Source organism: Myxocyprinus asiaticus, chromosome 21 (assembly GCF_019703515.2).
Source record: "Myxocyprinus asiaticus isolate MX2 ecotype Aquarium Trade chromosome 21, UBuf_Myxa_2, whole genome shotgun sequence".
NCBI classification, from domain to species: domain Eukaryota; kingdom Metazoa; phylum Chordata; class Actinopteri; order Cypriniformes; family Catostomidae; genus Myxocyprinus; species Myxocyprinus asiaticus.
In genome coordinates, this window is record NC_059364.1 from 19,266,830 (window position 1) to 19,294,474 (window position 27,645).

The window sequence follows — 27,645 nt, forward strand, 5'->3', positions numbered from 1 at the left end:
ATTGACTGGGTTCTGTAAACTCTCAGCAGCGCCATACTTGTTATACAGCACAAAAAGATTTATGTAATACGCTAATGTGTTTGTTACTAACTAGCAACAAGCTGCAAAGTTCAACAGAGTTATTTGAACAGATCAAATTTAAGTGAGTTAACTCAATTAATTTAGGTTTTCGCTATTTGAGTGGAACCTTCATTTTAATTTCATATCAAACTAATTTTCATTCTGTGGAACCAATGTCCACAATTGAAGTTAAAATTATTGTGGTGTTATGCAAGTTATTAAAATGAAACATTTACATTTGTCCCTACAACATCCTTTTTTGTATTGCTTTTGATCAACATGTGCAAAAAAAATAAAATAAAATAAAAATGGCCTTATAACCAAGTGTAAGTAACGTCATGCAATTATGAGTGAAAATGCCATTTTGTTGCTCTCTGACTTCAGCTCTTGAAATAGATGGAGCTAAGAGCCTCCCTTTCGAGGCATCTTATTAAAGGAAACAGTCATTACAATTTTTTTATTTGCTACACTGTGCCAACCAGTTCTTTCTGAAACAATTGTTGACAAGAAGGTAGTGCTTCTTAACTAATTTCACTGGCATTTAAATTTCTATTACAGTCTGACCCTTAATGACCTCTGTATTTAAGAAAAATGGGAATACAGCATCTGCCTTTCAAACAAAGTGGATTTGTAAGGGACCATCTTTTGGACAGTAAGTGGTACTTGTGCTGTAGGATTAATTGATAAACATGTTTAGAAGCATTTACAGTTGAATAAGACCAGCAAGAACAAAGCTGGAGTCTAACGATCAAAAGAGGACAATCAGCTAACTTCAAATTAGGACTATAATTTAAGACCTATGGTAGATAAAAAAAAAAATTAAAAAAAAATGTGCTTGCTTTTGGTGACTACACACTGTATTAGCATGAATGTAATAAGTCATGTCGAAAAATCACAGGCACATTCTGTATGAATCTACATAATGCTTGATACATCTTTAACCTCACAATAACAAATACCATGGCAAAGACTGTAAGGGCAATTTCTCATTATGATAACTTGGATGCATGGCATTGCATTTGTAACTGAGCATAAATAATTGAATATTTAATCAAGCAAAAGCAACATATTAGCTCTACACTGATCTATGCATCTACTCACTGATTGTACTGCAAGACTGTTGCACTGTTTTACAATGGGGTGGATTAAGATGGGCTCTATCACTTCAAGTACTGTATGTATTGGAAATAAAATATGGCCTGTGTGATTTATGAAGGACTGATAAAGCTTTAGCATGTTTTTTCATCGAAGGTGTCCTTGGAATGCTTATAGCCAGAAACAAGGAACTTATACAAATTAAATAATATTTAAAAAAAAGCCAGTTTGTCACATTTACATAATCAGATATTTTAAACAAGATGACTAACATTGAATAATTGGGCTGGCTGGCTGCAATATCCACAGAGAAAGTGATCAATTTTTCTGAAATCCGAGGTATGCGAATTTTTCTGCTAAAATGTAAGAATGCACACACAGTAAACGTGAAAAGGTAAAGCCGAGAAGTGTCAATCAACCATTTTAATGATCAAATTATAATAAAATAAAGCACACAACATATCAAAATATTCTCTAACTTTAAATATCAACCCCATTTCTTAAAGGTGCCTTTAATCAAAACAATAAATGAAACAGTAAAAACCTTGACCATAATGAATTGCTAAAAATGCCATGCAGAGACTATATCCTGTATGCTTTCCCAAAATTTGATAGTGTAGCAGTTCCATTTGTGTGATTATACATTTTTTCAACACTTAACATTTCCTTTACATGTCTTTTATTATCAAACATTGTTAAATTTGAAAATTTCAGCAATACCTTCCCATTCCAACTATAGCAGAAAAATCTGAGAGTCTTGTGCAAATACATTTCAAAATCAAGTGTCACAGGGGAACTTACTGTCTATTTAGAGGTTTTCCATGCATATTTTTTAAAACATCTCTACAGACTTTATTTTGAATCAGTGTTAGTGCCTGGATAAGAGCAGAAAAAAATAAAACTGTCTTGGGTTACCTAACTCTAAATTGATCATTTAATTTCACAAAATCATGCAGAAAATTTGAACACAGGAGAGATTTTCTTGCATCCCTTGACCAAACCTAAATGATATTCAACAGATAGAAGGACTTACAGAAACCAGTGTGACTTTTGCTGTACCTCCAGTCCCCTTACTCAAAGTGACTTACACTTACTGGTAGAAAAAAAGGCATAATGTGCTACCCTACAGTATATCACAGAAAATCACCTAAAATGTCTTTCTAAAGGAGAAGAAAGCAGCAAGGCATTTTAGACTGTGTCATATCAGTTAGTCGTTGGCCAGCATTAATGGCAGTCTGCAGGAGAGGGGCAAGGCTCAGTGGGCAAATGGCTGTTGCTCGGGACAGTGCTGGGGTCTGGATCTGTACTGACCTGCTCATAGATGAATCCATAGAGACTGACGTCAGGCCTCTGGGCATTTTTACTCACCATATTAGAGTACTGCTTTAAGAGGCAGTACAGAGTGCCTGAGAGACAGAGAGAGAGAGAAAAAAAGATTTGAGGGATGGCGAGCATCATGGCGTCAGTCGCGTCCAGAGCCATTCATAAATCACAGAGCGCAAGGGTATACTGCTCGCTCCACTTTAGTACAATAGATGGCTGAGAGCGTTTTCTCAAAAAGGTTTCAATAAATGACAAACAGTGGGGTCAGCTGAGGCTGAAACTCACAAGACTGAACAGGCCAAATGGTATAATTTAATTTTCTAAAACAAATGGCTCCATGTTGTAGCATAAAAATGACCACTATTCTGGGGAAGTCAGTGGTTCTCAAAGTGTTGGGCAGAGGGTGGTGTGGAAGACTGACCCATTCTCAAAACTCGTTGACAATACACACAAGAACCAATATGCGCAATGCTTATACTTTTGCCTGGCACTGCAGCATGTCCAGCGACGGCCCATGACGAGGGTGAGAAATGTTCATTTTTGGGTGAGCTACTACATATGAACATTGCTCCTGCAGCAGTATCACATTTTATTTATTCTATTTTTGCATGTTTTAAAAATATACGGGCACAATATATAGGCACAATGAAATTTTTCTGGGGCTTAAAGTAAAAAATTTAATGTCGAGCAACCGTCTGGAGATGGTTTCATTAAAAGCTGAAATTCTTGAAAAAAGAAATGTTGTGCTGAATAATCTTTTTAATATTATTTCATTTAAAAAAATTCAGTGAAACAATTTTATTTTAAAATATGATTATTCATATTTTACAAAATCAGAGTTATGCGATGCAACCAACATGTAGGTAGAAATGAAAGAAGGAAGTGCAGTTAATCCTTTGAAAGCATTTTCTTTTCAATCATTTTAATATATATATATATATATATATATATATATACACACACACACACACACACACACACACACACACACACACACACACACAGCCAAAAGTTTGGAATAATGTACAGATTTTCCTGTTTTGGAAGGAAATTGGTACTTTAATTCACCAAACTGATCACAAAGTATAGTCAGGACATTACTGATGTGAAAAACAGCATCATCACTATTTGAAAAAATTCATTTTTGATAAAATCTAGACAGGCCCCATTTCCAGCAGCCATCACTCCAGCACCTTATCCTTGAGTAATCATGCTAAATTGCTAATTTGGTACTAGAAAATCACTTACCATTATATCAAACACAGCTGAAAGCTATTTGGTTCATTAAATGAAGCTTAACATTATCTTTGTGTTTGTTTTTGAGTTGCCACAGTATGCAATAGACTGGCATGTCTTAAGGTCAATATTAGGTAAAAAAATGGCAAAAAAGAAACAGCTTTCTCTAGAAACTCATCAGTCAATCACTGTTTTGAGGAATGAAGGCTATACAATGCTAGGAATGGGCCAAAAAAAAAACAAAAAAAAAACTGAAGATTTCATCCAAAGGTGTACACTACAGTCTTCAAAGACAAAGGACAACTGGCTCTAACAAGGACAGAAAGAGATGTGGAAGGCCAGATGTACAACTAAACAAGAGGATAAGTACATCAGAGTCTCTAGTTTGAGAAATAGATGCCTCACATGTCCTCAGCTGACAACTTCATTGAATTCTACCCGCTCAACACGTGCTTTGAGTATATGTAACACCACAGAAAACAGAGCTGCGAACATATAGTAAGTGCAACGAGCAGACTATTTATTTATTTTTATGAAATCACAGACTTTGCGGTTGGATAATCACACTACGTCAATTGTGATTTCTATTTTTTTTTTCCCGATTAATCGTTCAGCCCTACAACAAAACAAAACCAAACTAAAAATCAAAACAGAAATCTGGGAAATTGCCACCTTTAAGAACACCACAAAAACCTACAGTAGATTATTAAAATGTTTTTATCATGTAAATCAAAATAGTCCAAAAATGGACCACATGTAGCAGGCCCCTTACCCACAGTGATGTGTCTGTCTTTGAGAAAGGTGTGTAGGTCATGCACGTCACTCATGAGTCCTTCATCTCCGAATGTGAAGTAGGCCACGTCTCTACCTGCCTCAGCAGCAGCCATCAACTGCAGCAGAGCTGGAAGGACAAATAGAAAAGGTTGACAGTAAACAACAGTTCCACTGAGCCTAAACCATACACACCATTTAGGAAGCCTTTCATTTACACCAGAGCAGTATATTGACAGTAGAGCCATATTCTTTTGCCTTCAATGTAGAATTTACTGAAAGCTTCTCTACACAGGAATGACATGCATGCAATGCAGATTACCCCTCACACCCCTATTAGCACAAGGAAGGTTCAATCAACCACTGCATAATGATAATACATTCTCGGAGGAACTGCTACCATTCCTGATAGCTTCTTAACCCAGATGACTAAAATACGACGGCATAGTGTGGATTCTTTTGGTTCCTAGCTGTAGAGAAAATGATTGACATCTTATTTGTTTTTAAAAGGTAAATAATCCATGTCTAACAATCCCTATTAAGGGACTCAATCTTAGTCACCCTGTTTCAAATTGAGTCTAAATATTTTAAATATTTAATGAGGTCGAATGCAGCCCACTGATGAATGAATATTGTTCAAATGAGAGCAACCAATTACAATGGGTAATCTGTACAATAACCAGCCATAACATAAAAACTAAACAGATAATATAACTCTAAAATAACTCATTTAACTCATTAGGTGCACACGCACACACACACACACACAGATTTCCAAATGCTCCATGGTTTCAACAATGATGAACTATCAAGGACTGGAATAATCTCATGTATCTGACTTCTATACTTACAATAGAAAACAATCAGATGGCAAAGTCACAAGCTTGCAAATTTAAATATATGGATGAGGCTTGAAAATAATATGTTGCACTTTTAATGGAAAGTATAAATGTGTGTCAGCTAATCAATAACAGGAAAGTGGAAAAACATGTCTTAGACAAAACAACAAAAAATAGATAGACAAACAAACAAACAAAAATACCAAACAAAAACAAAACAGTTGAAAAATCTACTTTTAAAGTTAGGAGGTTGTTCTTAAATTCTTAACTATCTACTTAAACTATCAATGATAATTCAGAAACTACATGCATGATTTGAGCCAGTCTAATCGTGTTGCATCACTTTGTGAGGAACAAAAGATGATCAATGCACATTATTTTGCATTCTCCAACCTGCACATACCTTTGAGTCTCGTGTCACCTCCAAACACACCGCATCCCCAGTTCCCTGTGGCAACAGAAGACAGGTTCTGAGGGTTGACACCAGGTCGCATGAATCCGCAGTATGCCTAGGAATGGAAAACAACCTTATGTCATTCAGAAACAAATGCAAACACATAATAATCACCATAGAATGCAAGAGGCTGACAAGACTTGTGTCATGAATCATTAAATCTTCTAAGCAACACAGACTTGGGGATTCCAGGCAAGGTTAAATAGAATTAAAGGTCATTAGAGCATGTCAAAGGTCAAAGATTTTCCTTTTCATGTCATCAATGTGAAACAAACCCTCTTTCCTGCGTAATTTGGGACTGAACCATCTGCTGACCTTGTTGAGCTCTCGGGTCATTTTCTCAGGTTGAAATTGTTCCATGAAATGTCTGTACTTCAAAGCGTCCAAGGCCACAATCTCGGTGCACCTTCTCTGCCAATCATCCCTGAGCACAGGAAAATATGTTTTTTTATTGAAGGGTTTCTTCATTTTTTTTTCTTTCCTTATTTTTGCTTTGCACAAATTTCAACTTTAGTGTCTTAATTGCTCTGTTACACTTATGAAAGCTAGCTACATTTTGAGAGTAGGGATATGAGAGGTATGCTTAGGGTTAGGTTAGTTATCCATAATTGTTCTTACCTCGGCGTCTCATCTTTGTGGTTTTCTTTCCATCTGTAGCTCTCTGCATATCCAGAGTACTTACTGTATTGTTCTGTGCCTAAAGGAAGAGAGAAAAAAAGAAAAAAGAAATCCATAAATGTTTTAGATTATTCAGAGTACAATTCAGAGAAGTTATTCTGTTGACACAAAGAAAGAGTCATGACTAAAAACTCTCCAAACCATCTATGCAAATCTGAGTACTAAATTTACTCACGATGATTTAGGTTTTATGATGACCTGTCACTTTATAATAATTAAAACTACTTTAAGAGCATCTTCTTGGTTAAGCTGGGCCAGGCTGTTCCATCTGTGAAAATGTTGTAATACCTCTTAATCTGCTAGAGGACACAAACGCATTTCCTGATAATGAAACCATTATTTACAACTCATTAGTGTGCTTGGTCTTTATTCAAGACAAACATGACCAACAATTCACAATCTGAATTTTGTAGGTCTGTGGAGGGTTCCATAAGTAAAAATCCCATTAATATCTCCATAGACAAAATACAAATTCTAGAGATAACAAATAAACTTTTCAAGACAGACATACCATAAGCTCAGAGGTCATTTAGCGATGGTATTTGCTTCTGTAGAAACCAAGTCTGTGTCACAAGTCGACTTAAATTTTTTTTTTTTTTTAAAGTCTCTCTATACTCTCAATAAACTTTTTTATATTTCAGTATTTTGCAATGAACTTCTAACTTATCATATTATGCTTATAGGCATTAACTAATTTGCAATGCTTCATAGGATGAGTATTTAATTTCCTAAAAAAACATGTTAAGTATACAGTCTTGTAACTCTGTCTTTTTTCAAATACTTTTTTTTTTTTTTCCTAGAAACAACCATTTTGGTATTATTAATCTCAAAGCTAGTTGGTTTGCTTCAAGGCTTAGATCTCTGTTCAGAATAATTGTTTTATGCCTATGCAGACAATCAACGTAAAAAATCTCGAATCAAGGCCGCTAAAAAACTGGATGTATTTAACTATAATACTTATTGGTGAGGTCAACTGGCTAGAACTGTCAAAGCAAGAGCACAAACAATGGAAAACGAACCCAAGTATCACATTTCAGCTCGCTTAGTGGACCTGTTTACATATTCTACACAATTTTCCTTCTTTAATGTGATTTTTAATTGCATAATTCTCTTACTTTCAGGACACTAAGCTGAAACCACTTCTATAAAGTGACCAGATCCGGATGTACATAAAACCTCCAGAAATTGGCAGAACTTGCACCACTCGTCAACTATCGTGAATACCTCCAGAATCCTCTTCCCTCACCTTGATCCAATTTGTGTTTGTGGCCAGTTTCAGTGGCACTCAGACAAAGAGCAATCACAAGATTAAAATCCAGTCCCTGTACCAATGCCTCAGCATTTCTGCCAACTCTACTGACGCAGAAAGAGTGCATTAAAGAGCCTGTGTCATGATGCATTACTGGCGGGATATGATTTGCTGCAAAGGCGAGTTGCAGTGCAAAAGAAATGGAGATGACGATGAATATTTCGTTTGTTGTAATAACTGTGATGGAATAGCTGGCTCCATTAGAGCGGGCCGTGCCCGCAGTCATTCATTGTGGCCAGAGGTAATACAGTTAAGTGGAGAGAGGGGGCAGTAGGGGTGAGAGAGAGAGAGCATTATTGAATGAAAGAGAGAGAGATGACTAATATCTGAGATTGATTCCATGTGAAGGTATAATGTGTCAGGGTGGAAAGCTCCCAAGTTCACATTGACTTTGAGGCTGATTTTCAAAATTATAACTCACTAGCACAGCTCTGACAAAGACTATTCAATTGTGTGCAACCACTTCTCGCACCACAACAAGAGATGGGGATTCCGGTTCTGATTCCTATTAATGATTCTGGTTCCTTAATGGTTCCATTAACATTCCTTTTAGTTTTAGTTTCATAAATTATTTTAAAATACCACAAATTACAACAAAACTTATAGGGCCTCATTCATTAAAGTTCAGTAAATATAAGAGTCAATTCAGAGTTATTTGCACGTAAAATGAAATGTAGAATGGAAGAATCTTCAGAAAAATGTATAGAATGCCTGAAGAAGATCTTTGACCGAAATGCTGCAAGATATTACACATTAGCAAGCTATACAACAGTGTGCAGGCTTTTTCTTTTTTTTCACTGCGATGTGTTTGTTTATGGGTTTAACAGCATTTTCGTTGACCATACATTATCAACTGAACACAATTTACCAATGCCTATACTAAATTATGAGACCTAAATTATAGAGCTCATATAAAAAATAAAAATAAAAAAAACAGTCACGTTAGATGCCATGAAATCAAATTTCCTTTTTCACTCCATGTCAAGAACTTCTGCTGAAAAAACGATAAGCAGAGTTGGGAAAAAAAATCTATAAGCTACTTTGAAAAAATAAATGAAAGAAGTTCAAGCAGCAAAAAAATATTTCTAACTAAATATAGTCTATTGTTTAAAAAGAAAACAAAGCTTTTTTGCTCTCTCTTTTTTTTTTTTTTTTTTAGTAATTAAATGTTATTTGTTATGGTTAATTTCACTCATTTAAATATTAGTTAAGTTTTTCAGTACTTATTTAATTACACATTTATCAAAATGTAGTCAAGGCAGTTTGCCTGAAAGAACACAACACGTTTGGATGTCTTACGCACGGTCGAGAGCACATGTAAATTTTGCTCGTATCAACTAATGTTTTGAAAATACAAAAACATTCATAATCTGAGAATTTATGTCAGAATGGCTTCGCGAATAATTTACACAAAAAAAATCGTTCCGCTCGTGTTTCATGAATGAGGCCCATAATGTGTACCTTTAGGCACACATTGACAAATCAACAACCATCCAGTTATCACTCTGATTTAAAACTCACAAGCCTTAAGTACACATAAAACAGTAACAGTTCTTTGTATTAAGGCTGAAACAATTAGTCGACATTATCGACAACGTCGGCAATAACATAGTCGAAGAGTCGTTTGATCTCATTTAACGTAACATGAGATCACAAACTCTAATGATGACACATGAGAGCAGCACTGCAGTTCGCACCTGACTGAGGAGAGGAAGAATTACACGGCTCACAGTCCAGACTCACTCTAAACCTTCCAATCAGCTTCAGATGATGTAGATCGCAAAGTATGAGGGAATTATAATGCAAAAATACAAAAGTAAATACAGAAGCACTCTCGTTGTGGAATAAGCGGAGCCGGAGCTCTTTAAAGGAAACACCTTGGTGTTACATCTTAAATGCAGTTATATTTAATGTGTTATAGCTTTATTAAAGTTTAAATAATAAGGAAGCAGGTCATGTGAATTACTACAAACTCCGAAACTTGTCATTTCTCTGTGCGGTCAGCACCAATTCTATGAGTTGTACGAATGTCCCGATCTAAGGGGGAGAGATTGAAACTGCACCCGGCTGATGCACGCTCTGTCGAGCGCGTGCACTTAATGCAGCTAGATAATAACATGATGCTTGCGACTTTTTGAATATATGTGTCACTGTGTGCTTCTTATCATGAAGAAAACTGGCAATACGCAGCTTTATTAATAAGAGAGAGTTTGTTTTTTTATGAGTTGAAGATGGATTGAAGTGAACAGAAAGGTGAGACAGTGTAGTTTTCGCCCCATTATACACTGCAACAAAATAAGTTTTTGATTTGTTTTTGTTTTGGCTTGTTTTCTGATATAAATATCTAAAACTCCTTTAAAACAACGTACATTTTCATTAGCAGCTACGAATACTGCAGAAGAAAAAATTGTTATCTGAGAATGTTGAATATAATATTAAAAATATAAATATTTTAAAATATCTATAAATCCTTATAAAAAAAAAAGATGCACTCACCTGAGAAGCAGCATATAAGATATTTAGACTTGCTTTTATAGAATAGATCTTGAATAAAAGTATATTTAGTCTTTACTGCACTCGCAGAAGTATAAACAAGTGAAAAAATACACTTATATACAAAATACACTTATATTTGTCTCTTAAAGCAAGTCTAAATATCTTATATGTTGCTTCTCAAGTAAATGTATCTTGTTTTAAGGATTTTTAGACAATTTTAAATGGAAAACAAGACAAAAACACTTGATAACAATGGGATTTTTTGCAGTGAATTTCTTTACTGAATTCAACTTAAAAAGTATTTTTTTCCTCAGAGTTATTATTAAAAGATGATTTTGTCCTCTTTATTGTTAGTAAGCACGTTTAATACAACCTTTTAAGTCGGGGCTCAAGCTTAATAATCAGTTAAGAGCTAATGATTAATCGTTAGCTCTTAACCGAATTAGTCGAATAATCATTCTAATAATCATTAGATTAATCAATTATCAAAATAATCGTTAGTTGCAACCCTAATTTGTACATTTCGATAGCATACAGGCAGGAAAAACAAAGATACATGGTGCATCACTGTGCCAACCTTGGAACTTAGAGAATTCTTTCATAATAAATAGAAAGAGTCTTTAGTTATAAATTTCAGTTTTTCCATGTTGTCGCTTATGTCACTGCTGGCTCCAATTTCCCTTAAAAATACCCACAATGTAGAGAAACCTGTACTAAAGAGGCCAGAAAGGGGTGTGTGTATTGTTATGAAATTGCAGCAGCGATAAGAAAGGAGCAGCTGGTCTCAATCTGTAAAGGAAGTGGAGAGAGAAACTGATGTGTTTGCAATGTATCGGATGCAGGACACTTACTCATGACCTGGGCTCCTCTCCAGTGCTGCCACTCAGTCAAAGGGCACAGTTCATAAAGGAGGAAGAGAGTGATAGAGGAATCGTGTAAAGATGCAGAGAGAGAGAGAGAGAGAGAGAGAGTGGGAAGAGGGAGAGATATGTAGTGTAAGGAAAGGGGGGTTGTCAGTTGACGTGTTGACTCAAACACAGTGAGTTGGAGGGTGAAAAATAGGGCAGTTCAGCTTGGGAGAAATAACAGGGCTGCCCTGAGTCCAGCGTGAATCAATGTAATGGATTTACGTTCAGGAGGAGAGGGGGGTGTTAGAATGGAGCCCAATGAATACAGAAGCCTCATTGAGCAATGGCAAATTACTTGTGGCAAAAAAACAGAGAGGTCTTCTACTCACTACATGTAGTGTTAAAGAACTGTGATTATAGCCCAGATTGCCTTTATTTGTGTGAAAGAGAACTGAATGATAACAAATCTGATCTCATTCTAATATGGTCTATGATTACTCTTCATTATCTTATTGTGTGGTCAAAACACAGGCAACAACTCTGCCATACAAAGCCAGGATGCAGTAACTACACCAACAATGAAATTACATTTTTTTGTCTAGCCAAATGTGAATTATAAAATAGTCTCAGTCCACATTTCTCTGAATCAGAGCATACAGGAGATTCGATTTAGGTCTTAACTCAATTTCAACAAAATGTTTAGTTACTATGCTTTGCAGGGCAGATTAGCACCTATTATACAATTGTTAGGGACCCACTTTATATTAGGTGGCCTTAACTACTATGTACTTAACCATTTGATACAATGTACAGTACTTACTATGTACATACATGTTGTTGCATTGTAATTATATTTAAAATAATTGCATTTAATTACATTTGTAGTTACAAAGTTAACTTTACCCCTAACCCAACCCTTACTCCTAAACCTACCTGTACCTCTACCTCAGTAGCAGCAAATGTGGGAATTTTGCAGACAACATGTAGTTACACAGTAAATACATAGTCTTGTATGTATTTAATGTTAGTACATAGTAGTTAAGGCCACCTTATATAAAGTGTGACCATTGTTAGTTCTGGTACTCCAAACTGCTTAGACAAATGGTGCTTCAAGGGTGCGTATATTTCTTAGAACAGCACTGTCACGCAACAACTGACCCTTCTTTGGCTTCTTTTGAAATGACTTTTGTTGGTGAAAATAAACAATATAACTGGCGATATAGTGTCATATTAACTTCCTGTTCCCTCTCGCAATTGTGTTTTTGTACAGAATATCAGTTCTGTATTTTTGTCTTGTTTTCCAGTAAAAATATCTGAACATCCTTAAAACAAATATTTAATTGAGAAGCAAAATTAGATAAGAAACTAAGTCTTGTTCTCAGAGAAATCTAATCATTTTTTTTAGGCTTATGCTTACGGGAAAAATATACTTATAAGTGTATTTTCCTTGCCACATTGGCAAATAGTTTTTCCTTGTTTTAAACATTTATCTAACTAAATTTATTAAGAATTCCCTGAAAACATGACTTATCTGATCTCATTTCACTTTTCAATTGAAAGTATCTTGTTTTAAAAGATGTTTAGATATTTTTACTGGAAAACAAGACAAAAATACAGAGTAAGAAAAATATTTTTTTGCAGTGAGCATGACTGTGTCTACCTGTGTCATAAGCTGGGTTTCCATCTAACAATTTTTATGCACATTTTCAAATTGCGCACAAGAAATCCTGAATGGAAATGTCTGATATGAGAATAAACTCTCAAAATTCGCATAAGAGGAGGTGGATTTTCTAGAGATTTGCATGAATTAAAATGTGCATTAAGGTGATGGAAACAGTTTATTCACAAAATTATGACGTGTTTTACTTTTGACCATTCGATGTGTCTGGCTCAACGAAAGGTCTGACCTTGGCACTCAATTCTTCGTACATTGCCCTTGGCATTCGGAATTTTAACCCACAGTTAGTTGCTCCAATACAACAGTTGCTCCAGTCCTGCAAATACAACTCTGCCCGAAGTAAGGAGGTCATTCAGCTGCTCCATCAAGATAAGGCAAGCTCCCTAAAGATAATGCACATGACGTAGTGGATGGAAACGTGCAACGTTTCGTACGTTTCTTTAGTCTAATTTTTAGAAATGCACTTAAAAAATGCTAAACATTTAGATGGAAACCAAGCTATTCTTGCTTGTGTGACATTGCTAGATTATATAATAAGCTATAGGTTTATCTAAGGATAAATATGTAATATTTGCCCAATTTTTAGAAAACAGATGTTTGAACAGATAGGAGGGAGGAAACAGGCACTTCAATGGTGGGTGACATCAATCAGACAGAGACATGTGAGGGTGTGGAGCACAGACGGAAGGGAGGAGTGGACGGTTGCATGTGTGTGTGTTGACCTGTGATGATGAGGCACTCGTTGTGGTCCAGAGCTTCAGTGAAGAGGCGTGATACAATGAGCTCAGGGTTGATGAGGAAGCGGATCTCCTCCTGGACCAACCCCAGACCTGTCACCCCTCCACCCACCAGCCTGTTTGCAAAGTCTACCTGCAGCACAAACATCCAGAGAGAAAACATTCATCAGCAACAAACAGCCCTGCTCAGTTGCTCTAAAAGGTCAAAATATCTTCACAATTTCACCCTTGAACACAGTGAGAAATGATGTTACGGTACAGAGATTTACTATTCTCGTCTGAACATTCAACTTGTCCGAATGTGAGGAAGGTTGTTTGCCCAGCATGTCACGAGAGATTATAGGTTCAGGTAAGGGACAGGCAGCTAAAATGCACAGGGGTGAAAAATAGAGTGCTCTGCACGGCTGTGCATAAAGCTAATAATTAGGAGTAAACTGGAATTGAGAATTTTTTCAAAGTAGTATATTTTTCCCCTTACAACTACTGAATTATGCTTTCCTTATATTTGTGACAAACAGCACAAGTCTTTGTGTCACTCACAGCACCATATACGAGATTACACAATCTCTGTCTCTAAGGTCAAGTCCACACTAATACTGTATGCTTTCACTTGAAAACACATTGATTTTGCTACATTTACACCTCTCATTCATACTAGAACACCGTCTTCCTCCACTGAAAATGGAGACTTTGTAATTGCTCTCCAGTACCTCAAACTTTGAAAAGTGATGATGGTAGGAAACTGAAAACTGAGTTTACAATCAAAAACGGATAAGTGTGTGCGTGGAACTGCAGTGTGAAACTGTACCCGTCACAAAAATATGAAGACGGTGTGATTTTGTTTCTCATATTTTCGTTTAGTGGCTAAATGCGAGGCATATTTCACATGTGTCGCCACATGGAGAGAAATCTGATATTTTTCATGGAGGCAAAGTTATTAGATGTGAGTCTTCTAAAAAAATAAAAATAAAAAAAAAAATAGCAAAATGTGAAGCAATGGTCACTGACGCATGAGTACATATACACACAATAAAAAAAAATACAGCCTCTTGCAGTACAGGCATAAACCATGTTTTATGTTGCAGTTCCTAATGATGTTACTGGCCAACTGTAATTTTAGTCACTCGACAAATTTGGCACTTGGCTAGTGTTAATACTGGATCGTGTGTACAGTTTCTGTGTATGGGAGACATTTGTGTATTATCCTTGTTTGTGGATAAGGATTTTTGGTATGATTTGCTTATGATTACCAATGCGTCCCATTTCATTGTGTTGTTAGAATTGTTTTCTGTCTTTGTATGTTGATAAAATCTCAGAGCCTGCATTGACACATTCAGGACTCCGGTGGTTTCTGTCCACTGTGATACTGCAGGTTGCTGCCAAGGCCAAACCCACTCCCTCTGTATTGAATAATGGATCTATTAAGGATTAGCTATTAGCCACAGAGGTCAGATCATTCTAACAAATGAGTATGCATGTTCACAAATTCCTGGCTGACTGATTAATCTGTTTTCTAATTTAATTATCTTGTGGTTGCAAATCAACATATTTAAATTTATGAAACTGTGTCATACCACTGCACATCATACTGCATAATACTACTATATAATACATTTTAATATAGTATACGTTATATTTTTGTATATTATAATGCCGTTTAAAAGGGGTCAACTTGTGAAAATGCTTCCATTTTGTGTTTGTATCATTTAATAGTCTTTTTTATCATTACAAATTATATTATCAGCATAAAATCTTGATTGAAAAGTTGAAATGAAAAGATACCCCTTTTGATTTAAATGACAACATTCATTCGAGATGGCATGGACACCACATGTTTGTGCAAAATCTGATGATCCATGTTGTTCCAGCATAACTTGAGAATGTTTCAAAAATCATCTAGTATGATTCAGTTGAAGCAAGGAAATCAGACCTTCAGTACAAAGTAGCTAAAGGGATAGTTCACCCAAAAACGAAAATTCTCTCATCATTTACTCACCATTTCTTTTTTCTACTGCAGGGTTGCTGCAGAGTTTTTAAAATCACATTTTAAGACATTTTAAGACCTTTTTCAAGACCTGAACAAATAAAAATAATACCGTATCTACATACCAAAACAAACCCACACAATCTCAAAATAAATCATGCATCTTACTTAAACAGACAGGGGCACACATTCAACATGGCCTTAACACTGCTCATCAGTAAAACAGGGTAGGCTATATGCAAGTTTAAAATACTCAATAAGCGTTTTCCACATTTATATCACATTAAAATTGGTTTATGTACCATTATATAAATAAATACAAATTAGAGGTCGACAAATATTGGATTCTGCTGATACGATAATGACCATTAATTAATCTTCCAGTAGTTTTTTTTAAATTGTTAGCCTATTTTCAATGTTCTTAGTATTTCCTTCCTGTGATGGGGAGGGTCAGACAGAGGCTACAAGAGTCCAAATGTAATTAAATTTCAGATGCAATTTATGGTGCAACCAAAATACCAATAACTAGGGGAAAAAAAAGAAAAAAGATTGGATTCATAGAGCGGAACTTTTAACTTTGAAGGCTGAAATACACAGAGGACTCTTATTTTGAAATGTTTGCGCTTCACTGCTTCCAGCTACTCATTCAAACATATATGGGAAATAAAATGTGCACTCCTACATTGATCTACATTGTATTACAATATAAACAATTAAAAGTAAACATTGTTATTTTTCATCAACACTATATCATCATCATTAACAAGTGATCATTAGTGATCACTTATCATACATTTCTGATATGGCCTAATGATTGTGAACTGCTCTGAAACAGCTAGAAACACTCAAGCCCCCGCGTGCTTGGAGAAAATTCAACAGTGCCTCGTTTTCACTTTGAAGGATGCAGAGCATGCATTTATTTAATTAAATCATATTCTTTTGAAGTTTGATAATCACATTAGGTCATATCACGATTCCTGTCTTTCCACCTCCAAATTTAAGACTTCTTTCAATGATACGACTTTTGTTGTATCATTAAAGATATTTAAGAATATTTCTGACCTTAAATTTGGGAAAACTGAATTTAAGACATTTTAAGACTTTAAAGATACATGGGAACCCTGTGCTGAACACAAATATTTTTAGAAGAATATTTCGGCTCTTTAGGTCCTCACAATGCAAGTGAATGGGTACCAAAATTATAAAACTACAAAACCACATAAAAGGCAGGATAAAAGTAATCCATTTGACTCCAGTAGTCAAATACATGCCTTCAGAAGCAATATAAATGTGGGTGAGAAACAGATCAATATTTAAGTCCCTTTTCTTACTATCAATCTCCACTTTCACTTTCCTCTTAATTGACTCAAGTATTGATCTGTTTCTCTCCTACACTTATCATATCACTTCTGAAGACATGGATTTAACCACTGGAGTCTTATGGATTACTTTTATGCTGCTTGTGTACAGCAGAAGAGAGAAAGTCATACACATCTGGGATGGCAATGGGGTGAGTAAATGAGAGAATTTTCATTTTTATCCCTTTAACAGAGTAAATGTCACAAACTTGCTTGTATAACTTAGAAATAGTGAAGTATGTTAAATATTTCTTATTAATTTCTTTATTTCATGTTTGTCATTTAAACATTTAAACTTTTCAACACCATAAAGCTTTATTTTTTTAGGTTTTGAATCCCAGGTTTTTACATTTTGAATCCCAGATTTCAATGCAGACTCACAACTAAAGAACCGCACTATATATTATATACATCATGTGCAATATTACTGTACAGTAAATAAGCATACCAGTAAATGCTTGACTTGTGGAACTGTTCAATTATTTTGTCAAATGCGTTTATTGTAATGCATTTTTATTTTTGTGAAGACCAGGGGAGTGTGAGCAGCAGTATTAATATAGGCCCAGGACAGCTTTGAAAAGGAAAACAGGGGAAGCATAGGACCCCTTTGAGGCTGTGTGTTTGCGGGCTGTCAGGCCGGGCTCACTGGGCCACAGCCTCCTCAGTGAGACGGAAGAGAAAAGGGGAGGGAGGCTGGCAGGCTGCCAGATGATCTCGCTGATCAGGTCACTCAACTCCAGCTCCTACTGCCCTGTCTCTCCTCAGCACCACTGACAATCTGTCATCCCATCCCACCCTTCCGGAAACATCCGTCAATCAGGTAGGCAGGACCCGGGCTCCTGGGACCTCCCAGGGCTGTTCATGTGTGCCCATCAGCTGTCAGGGTGTGGCCTGCCCCAACCAGGGAGGGATGGGAAGAGGAGTGTAGGGCAGAGGACCCTGGCAGTCAGACTCTGCGCTGAACCAAAGCAGTGCAGGGAGGGATATGATCGGGCCGAGGGATCTGCAGAACCTCAGTCATTCAGGTCAAGATTGTGATGTTTTTGTTGTTTTATTTCATTGCACGGTGCTCATATTGGGCACTGCTGACAAAGAAGTCTCACCTAGTCACCCAAAGGCCAGACAAAGTCTCAGATGTGTTTGAAAGCTTAAATAACTTTCAGTTTGGGGAAAACATGTCTTTTGTGCTCTCGTTGAGTGGCAAACAACTTTAAGTGATTCACTCAAAGCTGGAATAGGATGAATTTCAACTTGATTGGCATTGAAAATACATTTATATTTGAGTTGGATTCTCAGATTGGAATATGGAATTGATTGTCACTGTAATAAATATGATACTTGATGTTATTCAATTCATAAAACTGCAACAATGATTTCACCAAATAAATTCAAGCCCTTAGTGTTACAAATGTTTAAAACCAATTATTTATCTGGGTTCCCACACCTTTTGAGCAATGAATTTCCATTACTTTTCCAGTTGTTCATGATTACTGAATAAAGTTTTTTTTTTTTAAATCATTCCATCACAAAGAGTGATTTCTAGGCAATAAAATATATAAGAGCTAATCCCAAACATATTTACCACTGAAATTTCCATGACTGTGTTCATTTCCATTTGAATAATTTTCTAGGCCTCGAAATCACAATTTTAATGTCCCCTGATATTTACAGGTTTTCCATAGCCCTGTTTATTCAAGTACAATTTGCATTAAAATTGATAACCAACAACTATGCAAATATGTCTTCTTTGAGAAAAAGGATGATAGAAAAGGTCTTCTGTGTCATTCAAAGTAAGCGTTCATACCTGACAGTTGTCACGGCAAAAATTACTCGTGTGTGTCATTCAAAGTAAGCACTCATACCTGACAGATGTCACGGCAAAAATTACTCATGTGTGACATTCTCTCACCTGAAGCATTCCATAGCCCTGATCCTCTATAGTGCCCTCACAGGTGATATGAAGACGGGTGAGCTGTGCCTTGGAGCTAAGGATAAATAAATAAATAAAAAAAAACAACAACAATTGCATCAAAACACTACAGGCAAACCATACTTTTAAGCAAACTGGCCTGCACTGCCAATGAAAATAATTGGCTAAAGTGATTACACAGTGCCATTTATCAAGTACAAAGTGTTTTTAAAGGAGTAAAATCAAATTCAAATGTCAGGGAGCCTTTTTTCACTATATGCAATTGTTTTTAACACTATATGTTATTTTTCAACATGGAATGTAAATATGTAAACTTATGTACCTTTCCCATTTTGGAAAACTGCTCAGACTCTGTCTTGTGAATGTCACAAGGCCTGTGGGTGCTGAAAAAAGTAAAATAAGAAAACATATTATTATAAATAAATATAATATATATATATATATATATATATATATATATATATATATATATATATATATATATATATATATATATAGAGGAGAAAAATCTAAAAATAACCCGTTTAATATGTCAGATCAATGCATACACAATGATTATAACACAATAACAACATCAGAGCTTTAAGTGGGTATTTATACAGTTCAGCATGTCTGCTTTCAGACTTACTTGATTCAGTGACTCTTCTGAAATAGCACAGCAGAGTTTTGAGTTTCTCAATCTTACGTGGGGAGGAACCTTCAAACAGTCTAGAAAAAGACAGAGATACACAAAAGGGTTTATTCTGTCCAGAAAGAAGCAAATTTAATCCACACAATGTTCATATTCTTATAATATATTCATAAACGGCCATGAGAGGGAGACGTTTAGTTCATAAAGTCATTGTGACGGTTATGAGCTTCAACACAAACTTCGGCAGGTTAGTGCGTCATTCTTCAGGACACGTGAGTGGAAAGAAGCCTTCCGTGTGATCAGACTTTGCCGCTCCATCTCACAAGCCCAGTTTGCTCAGCATGTTTCCCTGTGATGGACTCTCTTTTCGGACAACAATGATGCAGACCCATGCCTACGGGCTCAGTACTGCGCTCGTGTCCCATTTCACAAAAGACCACAGAGAATGAAACACTGGTTCACTCCCTTAAAGGCCATTAGGGAACTGCAGGCTTGCTTTTAAAAGTCCCAAATAGCAAAAGCCTTAGAGTGATCAGCAGTGATTCCCCCCAACCCCACCAAATGGCTTTTTTCTATTTAGAATACTGCAGTCTTCAATCTAACCACCTTCCTCTTGCATTCAACTTTCTTATCACTTGATGTACATGGAATAAGCAGGAAAAAAGGGTATAGAACAAATGAAATGACAAAAGCTGATGCACTAAAAGCCCTTAGGAAGAAAGACAGAGTACTCGTTTATTGAGGCTTTCTACATATAGCCTTGATAGTGGAGCTGATTTTATGTTATGTAGCCTGCAAGGCAACCTGTCATTGACGGAAGATAGGCACTGAATGGGGGAGATAATGTTTTGTTAGAAACAGATTGCTGACTTTTAATGTGTGGAAATAAAAACATAACTATATTAAATTCATATATCTGTAACGTATACAACAGAGGAAAAATAATCTATAAATTTGATTCACAACAACATAAGCTAGGGATTGCTGGGGCCAAACTGACAAAAAAAAATCCCAGTACCTGCAAAACTACTGCAATGAATACAGTGGATGTATGACAAAAAGCCTACATGAGCAGAAGCGACAACATCACAATCAGTGCAAATTCAGTGGCTCCTAAGAAAGCTGTAATCAATCTGAATCTGAAACAGTGACAGTTATTCAAACCTCATTTATGGATTAATATCTTTGCAGTTTTTCCGCAGAAAAGCAGGTTTTGATGTACACATTTCGAAACTAAAGTAAATGTATCTTCAGCCAGCCTATATGTCATTTCCCAGAGGGCAGACTTTGACAGGTGTGCCAAACAAGCAATCTCTAAATTGCCTACTGCTTGATAGCACCAGTGCTCAAGCCAATGAGTAAACTGATGGACAGTCACTCAATTAAAGTGGGCTGCACCATAAAGAGCCGCATGTCTGGGTCCTCAGCTGTCTTGCTGAAACTTGTTTTCTGCTGCATGGCTAAAGAAAAAAAGTACTGTGGCAGTACTATGGAAAAGTGATGGTAACAGATGTTAATATAATACAATAATGCTCAACAATAATGATGTCACGAAATGTAATCATTACATGTTAACATGACTTTAGTGTGATAAAATTAAGGATTTACCAGCATTATGGCATTTACTGGAACTACTGTATGTTGTCATGACATCCAAACTGTAATATTGGATATATTTTACACAGAGAAGGTTAGTAATTTGATGTTAACACTAATAATGTTTACGCGTTGTGGATATACTTTTGAGACAATGTGTATTTTAATGTTTATTGACTTGCCCCATTCTTTACTACTTACTGCCCAAGATTAAATATATATATATACACACACACACACACACACACACACACACATACACACACGAGGGATGAGTTGAAATTATTTTTGTGGTAAACATTACGCTACAAATGCAGTCAACTGACCTTAACTTGTGTTAAACCTGGAACATTCCTTTAACTTATAACAATATACTGCTAACAAAATTAAATGTATTTTTAGTTTAGTGGTGGAGCCAGTTAGTACATCTAAAATACTGACCTGTCCACAGAAAAAGTCCTTATTGTTGAGACTTGACTTGTAATACTTTGTATATGTCACTGTACTGAATGATCACCATATTTACATACCATCGTAGTTACATGGTACTTTAAGAAATTCAAAGAACACCATGGTGTTGCTATAGTACATTTCCCGAAGAAGAAAAAAAACTCAAAATGTTACCCATGGTACACAATGATCAGCCACAAACAAAGTGAATAACATTTATTATCTCATTACAATGGCACCTGTCAAGGGGTAGGATATATTAGGCAGCAAGTGAACAGTCAGTTCTTGAATTTCATGTGTAGGAAGCAGGACAAATGGGCAAGTGTAAGGATCTGAGTGACTCTGACAAGGGCCAAATTGTGATGGCCAGACGACTGGGTCAGAGCATCTCCAAAATGGCAAGTCTTGTGGGATGTTCCCGGTATGCAGTGGTTAGTACCTACCAAAAGTGGTCCAAGGAAAGGGTCATGGGCGCCCAGGGCTCATTGATGTGCGTGGGGAGCGAAGGCTAGCCCGTCTGGTCCGATCTCAGAGAAGAGTTACTGTAGCACAAACTGCTGGGAAACCTTGGGTCCTGGCATTCATGTGGATGTTACTTTGACATGTACCACCTACCTAAAGATTGTTGCAGACCACATACACCCCTTCATGGCAACGGTATTCCTTGATGGCAGTGGCCTCTTACAGCAGGATAATGCACCCTGCCACATTGCAAAAATTGTTCAGGAATGCTTTTAGGAACATGACAAAGAGTTCAAGGTGTTGACTTGGCCTCCAAATTCCCAAATGTCAATCCGACTGAGCATCTATGGGATGTGCTGGACCAACAAGTCCGATCCATGGAGGCCCCACCTCGCAACTTACAGGATTTAAAGCATCTGCTGCTAACATCTTGGTGCCAGATACCACAGGACACCTTCAGATGTCTTGTGGAGTCCATGCCTCGGTGGGTCAGATCTGTTTTGGCAGCACGAGGGGGACGTACACGATATTAGGCAGGTGGTTTTACTGTTGTGGCTAATCGGTGCATATCCAAGAAAATATGGTAATAACATGATACTTGGATGCAGAGTAGGATGCAGGCACGCAGTCTGAGTCCCTTCTCTGTGTTCACCTGAATGACCAATTAGGCTTAATGCTGATATCACTATTTATCTAGAGCACTTTACTTATGTCCAGCAGGGAAGATAAAGCCAGAAACAAAGCAATGGCTGCAAATGTACCGGTAAGCCAAATGTACTATACAGCCTCCTAGATATATAGAGGATCTAAATATACGTACTTGAAGTGCCTGGGGAATCAATAGCCATCTCAGCATGACAGAGTAAAACTGAGGGCTGCAATGTTCTTCTGCAAGCGAGTGTTACGATGAACCACCAGCAGTTCTCTCAAAAAGATTTAAGGATTTTATTTCTCACTATTTCCCACCTTTTATTTTTTTTTTCACCTGCATGAAAACGACTTCATTTAAGCAAAGAAAGATGACACCTGTCTGGCCTAAACATACATCAAAATCTCATCGTGTTGCATCAGAACTTTTATAAGGATGTGCAAGTGCAATATTAATTACATTTCACTCACCATTATCAAATTTGCCCCAATTAGGGCTGAGAAACTAAATTCGAATTTTTACCTTAAAGTTTATCCAAGCACCACCTAGAAGATGGGCATGTTCGGGCGGCTCTGTAGCACATCCCTTTTGAGCTACAATCACCAAACTTTGTACACATATAGATCTCATCAAGCCGGACAACTTTCGCACTGACAGTCATAAGCTCCACCCAACAGGAAGTTGGCCATTTTGGATTGTTTGAAAAATGCATGCTCTGGAATTTGAAATCCTTCTCCTAGGGATTTCATGTTACAGGTAACAAATGTGGGAGACATCATGCCAAGACATTGACAATGCTAAATTGTGAACGGACTTTTGATAAATCGAATGGTGTGTTGCCATGGTGACGTGATAAAGCAACGTAAAAAAAAATAGGAAAAAGGAAGAGTGTCATATCTTGTGTGTGCATCGTGTGATTTACATCAAAATTGAGCCAAATGTTTGGTCTTGAGGGCTGATCACACTGATGTGGCTATTTTGGGTCACAGTTGTAGCACCACCAACTGGCGGAAGGAAGTGTGGCACTTATAACAGACTTTGAAATATCCCTCTTATTTTTACCTGAATTGCTTAAATTGTTTTTAGAATAATGTCTAGACAGTGCAGATTTAAAATTCTGAAGGGATTTTGATATCTTATATACTGTTGCCATGGCAATGCATTAAATGCCATTATTCCTTTTTATGTATATTCACATGTTTTTGAGGCGCTTGGCATGCTTGAATTTTCATATTTTGCACACACAGAGTTGTAGGCCATTACGCCTGGGCAAAAGTTGACACATGGGCATGGCTGGGGAGCTCTGTAGCGTCACCTTTTGACAAAAGTGGTGGGGTCAGTTTCTTCTACGGTCACCAAACTTGCTACATATATTGTTCTCATCCAGCCGGACAACTTTCAAAATTACAGTCACTAGTTCCACCCAACAGAAAGTTGGCTATTTTGGATTGAAAGTGCATTTTTTGAAAATCTTGAACTTTTAAATACTCCTCCTAGAGGATTCATACAATTCTCACCAAAATTGGTCAACATGATGGGAAGAGTTTTAGTTTCATATAATGTGATTCCACATTTTATGTTATGTCCATCTGGCTTGTTGTATGGAATCAATAAAAATTGTTAATAACAAAAATAACAAACATCTCCATGATCCTGCTCATCAGAGAAAGATATTCGAGGAGGCACGGTGACAGAAGAGAGATGGATGGCCACTCACTTCGCATCACTCTGTCTTGCATCTCATTCATTTGTTTTAATCATCCTCTAAAGGCTTGATTTAAGTACTGTGCCACATGAGTGGTTTTGTTGTGGAGCCGCAATTTAAAAGGGGAGAGAAACTCCCACACGTTGTCTCTTTTACACGTTGTATAACGAGGAGTTGCAAAGTCAACTGAAGTCTCATTTTCAACATCAGTCAAACTGTCACAGTCTTGAAACTCTTGCAGGAACAACATAATTTAAAATCCTTGAAGTAACAATTCACTCAAAACATTTACTAATCCTCATGTTGTTCCAAACCTGCATGATCTTAAATGAACTTCATTGCAAAACAAAAGGTGATAATCTTCCTCTCCGTTGAAGCTCTGAAATAGATGACAAAAGTCGCATAAACTGAAAAAAATGGCATGTCAATGTCACTGATGGAAAATGGCATTAATTCTGTAGCAATTGATATTACGTCTGAGATTTGATCATTTGATCTGAGAGCTACAGTGGTGGGTGAGATTTTCAATGAATAATGAATTCATTTATGGTCTGTTTTGATACCAAGCACTCATATGACTTCTGCAGACTTGGAATATATTGTATATGGATGGACTAGTTTTATGATTTTTTTTGTGATCAGTTTTGGAGTTTGACATCCCCAGTCCCAATTAACTTTCATTACATGGTAAAAAAGCATCCAGGATTTTATTCAAAAATATACCTTTTGTGTTCCAATGGACAAACAAAGTCATACGGGTTTGGAACAATATGATGGTAAGTAAACAGCGATAGAATTTTCGGTTTTGGATGAACTATTCTATTAATGGTAGTCCAAAGCATCACTGCCCCCTTACGGATGACTTGAATGCATGATGTACTCCTAGGGCTGGGTGATATATAGAATATTCAAGACTCTGAGGGCAGTTCACATGCATTGTGAAAGCAAAGTGATGCAGGTTCAAACATTCACGCATTTCCAAACATTTTTAACTGCTATGTTACTAAACAAATCTAAAAACACAGTATCTCAAAATCAAGGAGATAACAGCATTTCACCAGATTTTCAACGAGGATCATTATAATTTTAAACTATCATTTTTGCATCAAATTTCACTTTCAGTTTTCTGCCAAAATAAAAGCTCCAGGTGAAGGTGAAATTATAATATGACACACCCATATTACTATTGTATAAAACAATTCTAATCCTCAATCATAATAATAAATAATAATTTAGTAATATATTATAATAATAAACTTCCCTGGGTCCCACAATAAAAATTCAGTATTATAATAAAATTCAACTGGTTTCCAAACAAGTAAGTGAAAGAAGTACTTTTAGATGTATAGTTTTTGCACACCATATTCATTCACAATAAAGTTTTAGTATGTTAAATTGGCGCATATAAATGAAAATGAAAATTTCTTCCTTGTGTTCATTTAGTGAAAAACATGCCTTCATTATTTAACTAGATTTTTATTTCATGCATTAAACATATTGAATATACTTTGCTATAATGACTTTTTGGTTGAAATGGTGGTTTCTCTAATATACATTATATAAAAAAAAAAATCGCTTTAAAAATGTAACAGAAATATAAAACGTCCAATGCAATGAAAATCAAATTGTGAATTTATGAATGTGTGAGAGAGATTAAGAGGATCTTTCACTAAATGTACTACCTATAGCAGGCCTTAACATGCCACATTAAGGAGACAAAATTCATTGTAAATGTAATAGAAATGGACTACTAGAAAATGGGAAGCATTATTAAATCAAGTCGTGACTTACCTCAGCCTACACATTAACTGAACTTTGGATGGAAAACTAAAACCTCAGACAATCAATAACTAGACCTACAAATATGTAAGAGCTCTCTTGAGAAGCACCACAATCTTGTACAGAAAGGACATAGTACCTGTAAAAATTGATCTCAGGGTAGTTGAAGTACTCAGACTTGCGTGAGTTGCGTCTGGGAAATGTACAGAAGAAGGCATTGGCAAGAAGGCAGGCAATTTGTTCCTGTGACATGGTCAAGGACTGATTCATCCTCAGCTTAAGCAGCGGGATTGGCTGTGGAGGAAGGGAGGGAGAAGCAAAGATAATTAGTTTAGCAACTGACCAAACAGGGAGACAGAATTACATTAAGCAAATGGCCAGGAGTAATTAAGGTGCCCTGCTGTATTCCACCATCAGCCAGCAGCATTTGCGCTGAGGGTTATCCATCTCTACTGATTGGACTTAAAGACTCTTAAGGGCAGTAGAGATGACTAATCAGTGCAAATATTAATAAAACGTACATAAATAAAGAGTGTGGCTGAGCAAGGACAGTCTAAAGACATTACTTTTTAAGGGGAAATTCTTGACTTTCTGAAAGACAAAAGCTTGTGCAGGACCTTATATAAATGTTTTATTTGGCTGATCACGTAAGAATCCCCATTTAGGATTTAAATGTCAATGTTGTCATTTAGCAGACACTTTCATCCAAGGCAAGGTAGTTGTGTTACATTCACTTACGACACATGCAAGAACCAATGGCATCAATGATGTAAAACCTGACACGACTTTGTCTGAACACGTAAACAACATTTTAAAGCTTCGGAGGGGTAGATTTTCAGGGAATAAAGACCTAGATTTGCCTGTTCCTTACACAAAGCAATCACGTCTTCAGAAAACGTAAAATATAGAGCACAAGTCAGTTGGACTACTTTTATGGAGCTTATTTGTCCTTTTTGAAGCCTTTAAATTGGCCATGGAAATTTGGGGAAATAATTCCTCAAAAGTGGGATCCCTTTATGTGTTTTTTTTTTTTTTTCTCATCTGTCTACATTTATTTATTTACTGATTCTGTCTTTTAACTTTCTGTTTTCTGTGAAGCATGCATGTATTCCTAACTTTAATTGCCCTGTAGGGATTAATACATTTGTAAACTAAACAGTGTTGTTTTGATAGCAGAACACAGGCTGATGGACGGCTTTATTTAGCTAACATTAGTTCAGGTCCTAATGAGGCCGCTGCTGCTCATGTGGAAGTGTCCTTCACCAGCCACTGATTTTACACTGCAGCACTTGGGTCCTATTGACCTTTACCAGCCAGACATGATTAGTACTATTTATCTACTTTTACCCAAAACCTCAGAGCCTGTCACAGCCTGTGAAAGACAGCATATGCTTTTGTGTATACACTTTGTGTGTGTTGTTTGCCTTACCTGGGTACAAATCTTGGGCACATTCAAAGTCAGTTTCACCATTGCTGGCAATATAATGTCAAAGAGATACTGCACTTCACAATTCTCCAGACCCTGCAAGAGAGAGGTTACATATTTTTGTTTTCTAGATTTGCTACAGATTATTCAC

The 27,645-nt window shown here is 36.5% G+C and overlaps 1 protein-coding gene across 2 annotated transcripts in view; it reads right to left on the reverse strand.

Moving 5' to 3' along the window:
* Positions 1-1,560: 1,560 nt before the first annotated feature.
* parga (poly (ADP-ribose) glycohydrolase a) overlaps positions 1,561-27,645 on the reverse strand; it is a 44,783-nt gene continuing 18,698 nt past the window's right edge. For both annotated transcript variants that reach the window (XM_051647550.1, XM_051647549.1), the window contains exons 8-18: positions 27,498-27,590; positions 26,208-26,362; positions 19,425-19,504; positions 19,119-19,179; positions 18,776-18,851; positions 13,510-13,657; positions 6,397-6,475; positions 6,094-6,202; positions 5,728-5,833; positions 4,487-4,615; positions 1,561-2,561 (exon numbers count right to left, since the gene is read on the reverse strand). In XM_051647550.1, the coding sequence (XP_051503510.1) occupies positions 2,380-2,561; positions 4,487-4,615; positions 5,728-5,833; positions 6,094-6,202; positions 6,397-6,475; positions 13,510-13,657; positions 18,776-18,851; positions 19,119-19,179; positions 19,425-19,504; positions 26,208-26,362; positions 27,498-27,590 (1,218 nt within the window). In that variant the 3' untranslated portion in view covers positions 1,561-2,379. The remainder of the gene's footprint in view (positions 2,562-4,486; positions 4,616-5,727; positions 5,834-6,093; positions 6,203-6,396; positions 6,476-13,509; positions 13,658-18,775; positions 18,852-19,118; positions 19,180-19,424; positions 19,505-26,207; positions 26,363-27,497; positions 27,591-27,645) is intronic.